Here is an 8,015-nt window from a genome sequence, read left to right as displayed (position 1 = left end):
TGAAATGGTTAGGGGTATTTTTGTCAAAAACCGTATTCTCCAAACGGCGGGCTGAATAGAATCTGGCTAAAAAGAATGAAAGCCCAATTGGGCCAAGGAGTGTGTACATGTAGCAAGTCCGACAGAGATTTTTTAATATGCCGGAAACACGAAATGATGCTCGATATGTCATTACACAAGTGGAGAAATTTTTTTTTTCAAGTATCCCTCCACTTGTATAATGACATGGTGTAGGGACCTGCACAAGTAAAGCTAAAGATCATCACCTTTCTTGTTTGTGAGTAGGTGATGTTCCGGCATACTAAAAAACTCTCCAACTCCGGAAGCCAGAGTGGTAACACACTTCCTTGTATCGGCACAAATACCATCGTGGCAATGTATTCGTGTCACACAAGTTGGTCTCCTGATTCAGCCACCAAAACTACACATGCCAAGGCTAGCATTTGGGAACAGTGGCTTTCAAGAACATAGCAAGCTGCTAGCATTTGGGAAACGTTAACTCATAGGAAGTAACAGATGAGCAAGGGCTAGGATTCAAGCCCATTTTAGCCAACGGACTAAAGCTCGGCGCATCGCTTGCCATGGTGGCGGAACAGATTCCATGGCTGCGGTGGATGTTCCCCCTAGAGGAAGAGGCATTTGCCAAGCATGGGGCAGGACGAGACCGGCTCACTAGGGCAATCATGGAAGAGCACACACAAGCACGCAACAAGAGCGGTGGTGCCAAGCAAAATTTTGTGGATGCGGTCGCTTGCATTGCAAGAGAAGTATGACCTTAGTGAGGACACTATTATTGGACTTCTTTGGGTGAGTGGCAATATATGGTGTCAGCAAATGGTTTCCACACTCTTTTATCCGCTTGTAGCTAGTCTTCCTCTTATATTTAGTCACATGATTGAATAAATCAATGATAAATCAGGTATCGTTTGGTATGCAGACGGGACGGGAAGGAACAAAATGGGATGGGACGGGACGGGACAAGACGGGACGGAATGGAGAGAGAGCAAAGATGCCCTCGGATGGAAACAAGGAGGAAGAAGGAGACGGAGATGTTATAATTTTGTGTTCCACGGATGTGGAACGAGTCGTTCCAGGGGGTGAGGTGGGACGAAAATTCATCCAAAATTTGTTTCGTGGAACAGCACGTTCCACCCGTTTTAGGCGCACCAAACGTGGGAAAGAACGCCTCGTCCTATTCCATTCCGTCTCGTCCCACGTACCAAACGGTACCCCAAGGAACCAAAAACAAACAGAGAAGTGAGGAAGGATAAAATGAGAGTGAAAAGTATAGAATGACTTAATTGTTTCTTTTTTTGCACGACGTGATTACAACGGGTATGGACACCACATCCATTTCAATTGGATGTGACATGGCTGAGTTGATCAAGTACCCAAGGGTGCAACAAAAGGCACAAGAGCAACACTGGTCATGTATAAATACAAAGATTGCTAAATTTAAGAAGATGAGACTTGAGAGTGCTCGAGTAGAGATTGACGAAGACTCTACTCGTATGGAACATGTTCTTGGCTTCAAGTACTTTAAATGATGAAATTAACTCCATTCTGTTAAGGAAGACTAACATAATTTCTATTTGGACTGTAATTGTTAACAGAGTTCTAGAGTACATTCGTTCAAAACTTGTGCTTTTAAAATTCAAAAAAAAAAAAAAAAACTTCTACTCATAAGCGCTTCTATTAGAAGCACATTGAAATTTTTATTGAAAATAATAGTTTTTTTTTTGGGAAAAATGGGGCTAAAAGTCCAACCAAAACTATTCAATAATAAATCTAGACCAAGACATTCTAAGTTGATCTTCACTAGTGGAACAAAAAGAAATATTATCAAAATAAAAATTGCCTAAATCTAAAGTAAGATTATAATTCGCCAAACTATCCACCACAATAACAATTTCTCTGTAGTAGACGTGCTGAAGTTCGCAATGCCAAATTTTGATAACAACTCTCGACATGCCAATACAAGGGAACCCAAATGATTCTTTCTATAAACTTGCAACACCAAAGAACTTGAAGTGCGACACACATCAAGTGCTTTTTTGAACCTACAATACTTCTTACCTTTTTTTGTTTATCCAGTAACATCATCACCAACCTTTGATTCCTTCATCCTTACGCAGAGCTTGATGAAGTCCCTATCATCGATCCTGGCTTTACCAACCACCATCCAACAAAACAAAAGTATACAAAAAGAAAGAGTAAAAAGTCTTCACCAACCACCATCACTAACCCAATAACTTCCTTCCCCACACCGCACTCAGCCACGAACCACATCAATTAATAATACCACGGATAAGCAATCCAACCATATCCTCGGGTAATTACTATTTTCTATTTCATCTGCCGCAACGCATTAGAATGTGGGTGATCAGTCTCCTTCTAAAAGGGAAAAGGATCCCCGGAGATTTCGAAGATCCTATGATTGTGATCATTCATTGTATATCGTGCAGTTAGAAATCATTTAAGATTTAAAATTAAATATAAATAGTACCTAAAGAAAATTGATTGCACGATATACGATAAACAATCACAATTATGAATCATTTTTCTTCTAAAAGTAGTACACCTCTTGAAAATAATTTTAAAATAGTTAAAAACGTTTTTAATAAAAGTGTTTTTTCGAATCAATTGTTTCAAAAGTTACAAATAAATTCTGAAAAAAAAAACTTTTTTACTTTCTATAATAAGCCTTTTAAGTATTTTGAAAACAAAATTATTTACTTTAAAAATATTTTCAGTCATTTTAAAAATAATTTCAAACAGTCCCAACACATCTGAGTTGGTACTTTTCACTCTCACTCACCAACTCCCCTGCTCCAAATTTCATACGCTTTAGTGGGTCACCCACACAAATCCATTCACCAACTCTCTCTCTCTCTCTCTCTCTCTCTCTCTCTCTCTCTCTCTCTCTCTCTCCCCCCCCCAATGCAAATCCATTCACCAACTCCATCCCAAGTGTCTTTCATATATATCAATCTCCCTCCAACTCTGACCTTAATTTGCTCAATCAATCCAACATGGCTCTCTCCGGCGGACTACTGTTTCCCATCTCATCAATCATCATTCTCATTTCCCTCGCCTACAAGCTCTACCAAAGGCTCAGATTCAAGCTCCCGCCCGGCCCACGTGCATGGCCGATCGTCGGCAACCTCTACGACATTAAGCCCGTGAGGTTCCGCTGCTACGCCGAGTGGGCCCAGGAATACGGCCCCATCATATCGGTGTGGACGGGGTCCACGCTGAACGTGGTGGTGTCGAGCTCGGAGCTGGCCAAGGAGGTGCTCAAGGAGCACGACCAGAAGCTGGCGGACCGGCATCGGAGCAGATCGGCCGCGAAGTTTAGCAAGGACGGTCAGGATCTTATCTGGGCTGACTACGGGCCCCACTACGTCAAGGTCAGGAAGGTCTGCACTCTGGAGCTCTTCTCTCCCAAGAGGATCGAGGCTCTCCGACCCATTAGGGAAGATGAGGTCACCGCCATGGTTGAGTCCATTTTCAAACATTGCGCCAATCCTGGTACGTATGGCTTCTAATTATATATTTAATTTTTTTTGTTTTCATGAATTTACTTATTTCATATGCCACAATCAATTTTTTTTGTTAATTAACCGTTATTATCTTGAAAAATTGGCCAAAATTATCTTGTAAGTTAAATTTCAATTGTGAGAGTCCAAACTAAATAATTACGATATACAATCAAATATAAATGACATGGCTATTTGATGTTGATGAATAAAAATCTGATATTAATCATATACTAAAAAACCGATAATTTCAATAATTGAATTTTTAAAAGTGATCATTTTGGCCAATTCTTATATTATCTTTGCAAGAAATGAATGGTAAATTTCAATGAAATTGTAAAACAATATATAACATCATTGAACATTTTCCTTTTTGCTAGTAATTGTTGTTTTGTTTTTGTTCAAACGACGAAAATCAGCAGTGAAATTTTTTGTTCTCTTGTATGTTATATATATATAATATAGTGCAGAAAGAGTCGTTCTGGTTTTGATTTAATGAAAACTAATAAAAATGACTTGAAATTTTTGAATTTTAACGATAAAAACAAAATAAAGTAGTGAATAGTACTATGATTGATTTTTTAATGTAAAAATATGATTTTTCGTTAAAGTAAATAGTATCGAAAACTTTTTATTAAGTTCCATTTTTTTTATTCACTATCAATATATGTTCTCAAATTGGTCAACTAAAATATAGTGCAGGAAGAGTCTGGTTTTGATTTATTCGCTGTCAATATATGTTATCGAATTGGTCAACTAATTAGGGGTATCGTGGGAAATAAAGGGGAAAAGAATAGAAAAGTCAACGATTAGGTGCTTTGTCACGTGTGTCGTGTTTCCTTGACCTTGAACAGCATCTAGCTTCCCAAATATGTTTCTGCCCATTTGGGCCTTGTGACTAGATTATATGGTCAGGGAAGAAATCTGAAATTTGTGAACCGCATTAGCCGTTCGCTTTCAGGCTGGGCAATAAGGGTCTATCATGTTTACCAAGAAAAAAAAAAAAAAAGGTTCTATTCTAGTGAGTTTTATGGATCCATTGGTCCATAGGCTTCTCATTTGTAATAATTATATAGTTTTGATTCTCATAAAGGGAAAAGAGAATTTTCGGTAGAGTTGACTATTAGGACAACTGGTTCAAAATTAAGAAGAGTTTTGTACATTTGGAAAAAAGTGTACGTGTAGTACAAATGACTTGAGGACAACTGGTTCAAAATTAAGGAGGGTTTAGTACATTTGGAAAAAGTGTATGTGTCGTATAAATGACCTGGTACGAACGTCCCTATAAGTACATAATACATATCAATATGTACACTTGGAATTTATTTGAGAGGTCATATTTCATTCTAATTGGAGTTTCGACTGTAAATCTTCGAGTTAAATACATGGTCAAATATAACTTTGTATTTGACTTAAGAGTCATATACGAACTTTTACAATGCATAATGAAGAGAAAATAAAAATTAAAAAAAATTGATATCAAATATAATTGTTGTCTCTAACATTTTTATTGCATTGGAGGCTTTCCACAGTGGTTTATGTGAGTTTGATGTTTATAAATAAGAATTAAGAAGTGGTTTATGTGAGTTTGATGTTTATAAATAAGAATTAAGAAGTGCGAGTTTGATTTGTATTACACTATTGATACAGTGTGAGTTTGATAGGAGTTAGTTTTTTATATTAAATATTGGACTTGTCTACTTTTACATTTTTTCTATTTTATAATTGGCCACTTTTTTCCTCTCTTATCATTATTGTATAAACATCACACTCATGAGTTCAATATATTAAACTAAAAAATAAGGATCACTCTCATTGAACTCAAAATTTCCTTCTCACTGTAGGGGTTTGATTCTTATATTGTTAGTATCACACTCAATTTTCTCGACTCACTGTGGAAAACCTTGCACTTATATTAAAGCATTAAATATAGGTTTACAAATCTAGTACCAATGGATCGGATAAAACTAGTATCGTATAAGTATTAAATTTTAATAATAATGTATCGACTCATCGTTGGATCAATACATCTTAATATATCATGAGAAATTTTAAGAGGATTCTCTTAAAAGTGACTCTTTATGGACTTTCTGTCATGTTACAATTTAACATCAATTCTTATACCAACATTATAATGCATTGTGTAAAAAAACATAGAGTGGCAAAGAGTCCATGAAGAGTTTCACTTTTTTTAGAAAGTACCCTTACCGTTTCTCATATCTCATGGTCATAAAGTCACTTATTAATTAATTAAATTAGCACTGTGGGGTTGGTAAATATGAACCGTAATCTAGCTAATGCTAGTGAGAATAAATTTGTAGACCAAGTTTTTGTAAACTAAATGATATGAAAGTTGATGATTGGATTATTACTTGAGTAATGATTAACGTGTTTATTTCTTATTGGTGACACATAATTTAGTTTGTAAATTTAATCTCCCTAACTACAGTACTAGCCCACAGTGTCGTATGCACATATTTCTTTGATTAATGATAATCGTTGACTTTAATTCCCCTAATGCAGAAAACTATGGAAAAAGTTTGCTAGTGAAGAAGTACTTGGGAGCAGTGGCTTTCAACAACATAACAAGGCTAGCATTTGGAAAACGTTTTGTTAACTCAGAGGATGTAATTGATGAGCAAGGGCTAGAATTCAAGGCCATCGTAGCCAACGGACTAAAGCTCGGCGCATCGCTTGCCATGGCGGAGCACATTCCGTGGTTGCGGTGGATGTTCCCCCTGGAGGAAGAGGCATTTGCCAAGCACGGGGCACGACGAGACCGGCTCACTAGGGCTATCATGGAGGAGCACACACAAGCACGCAACGAGAGCGGTGGTGCCAAGCAACATTTTGTGGATGCGTTGCTTACATTGCAAGATAAGTATGACCTTAGTGAGGACACTATCATTGGACTTCTTTGGGTGAGTAGTTATTAAAAGGCTTTCGGAAAATGATTTTCACACTCCAACTTTATCACCGTGCAGTCTCCTGAATGTTTCTAATAATTGTGTCGCGTTTGCAGGACATGATTACTGCGGGTATGGACACCACAGCCATTTCTGTTGAATGGGCCATGGCCGAGCTGATCAAGAACCCAAGGGTGCAACAGAAGGCTCAACAGGAGCTGGATGGGGTTATTGGGGTCGAACGGGTCATGACCGAAGTTGATTTCTCCAGCCTCCCTTACTTACAATGTGTAGCAAAGGAAGCCCTACGGTTGCACCCTCCAACACCACTAATGCTCCCCCACCGAGCCAATGCCAACGTTAACATCGGCGGCTACGACATCCCCAAGGGTTCGAACGTTCACGTAAATGTTTGGGCAGTAGCGCGTGACCCAGCGGTTTGGAAAGCCCCAAATGAGTTCCGACCCGAAAGGTTCCTCGAGGAGGATGTGGACATGAAGGGGCATGATTTTAGACTACTTCCATTTGGAGCGGGAAGGCGAGTATGCCCCGGAGCCCAACTTGGTATCAACTTGGTGACCTCTATGTTGGGCCACCTATTACACCATTTTAATTGGACTCCGGCGGAAGGGGCGAAGCCGGAGGAGATTGACATGTCGGAAAATCCAGGGCTCGTCACATACATGAGAACCCCGTTACAAGCCGTGCCTACTCCTAGGCTGCCATCACAGTTATACAAACGTGTCGCTGCAGATATGTAATCTGTAGCGTTTCTTATTTTTCTTGAAGACATGTTAAATGACCTCCTTAAATTTGAAATGATGTTTGTATTTCTCCTAAAAATATCGGTGGCCCATGTCCTTCCAAACAAATAAATAGGGACAGTTGAGACCAGAAATAATGGACCAAGATTGTCTCCCCTCTCACTTTTCATCATCTCCTACTTTTCTAGCCATTGATTTCATAGTTATTTTAATGCTCCAGATTTTGCCACCTCACCAACAACTCCAAAACATTTTTAAGGCCCAATTTCCTGACTTCTTTTTGCTGCTTTCCCGCCTCTAAAGCATCTTTTCTCCCACCTCTTCCACTTTTCCTAGACTTCACCTCCCACCGATTCAATAAGTTTGATCTTCTCACATTTTGCAACTCTATCCTTATGCCATTTCACACTGCTGCATCTTCATTGGGTCTTCCCAAGTTTGTTTATGTAATTTTTTTTGCTTGTTTTTGCTCCTTTTTGCTATTGGATTTGTATTTTCTTTTTTATAACATGTTGGGGTCCTCTTTTTCCGGTTTAATGTGTCCCATTATTTGTTCTTCTAGAGTAATTGAGAAAATTTTTGAAGTATACTAATTGATTAAAGCCCGCAACCTCCGTAAAGAAACATATACTTTGAAATGTTGATTTTTTTTCTTTTCCATAGCTTTTTCTATATTGCATATACGGTTGAAAATGATTGATTTTGAAGAAGCAAATAATATCAACAATGATAAAATGGTTATTAAGTTGAATAGATCTAATGGAAGGTTTTTTGTGCATGAATTTGAGGAACAACACAATCATGCT

At 38.2% G+C, this 8,015-nt stretch overlaps 1 protein-coding gene across 1 annotated transcript; it reads left to right on the top strand.

Annotated features, from left to right (window-relative positions):
- Positions 1 to 2,908: 2,908 nt before the first annotated feature.
- LOC126603427 (cytochrome P450 98A2) lies at positions 2,909 to 7,796 on the top strand. Its single transcript, XM_050270270.1, has 3 exons — positions 2,909 to 3,531; positions 6,063 to 6,460; positions 6,562 to 7,796. The coding sequence occupies exons 1-3, from the start codon at positions 3,033 to 3,035 to the stop codon at positions 7,204 to 7,206; spliced, it is 1,542 nt and encodes a 513-aa protein (XP_050126227.1). The 5' UTR covers positions 2,909 to 3,032; the 3' UTR covers positions 7,207 to 7,796.
- Positions 7,797 to 8,015: the final 219 nt, after the last annotated feature.

The sequence above is a fragment of the Malus sylvestris genome, chromosome 15, assembly GCF_916048215.2.
Source record: "Malus sylvestris chromosome 15, drMalSylv7.2, whole genome shotgun sequence".
NCBI classification, from domain to species: domain Eukaryota; kingdom Viridiplantae; phylum Streptophyta; class Magnoliopsida; order Rosales; family Rosaceae; genus Malus; species Malus sylvestris.
Note: the sequence above shows the minus strand (reverse complement) of the source record. Positions and strands in the feature narration are given on the sequence as shown.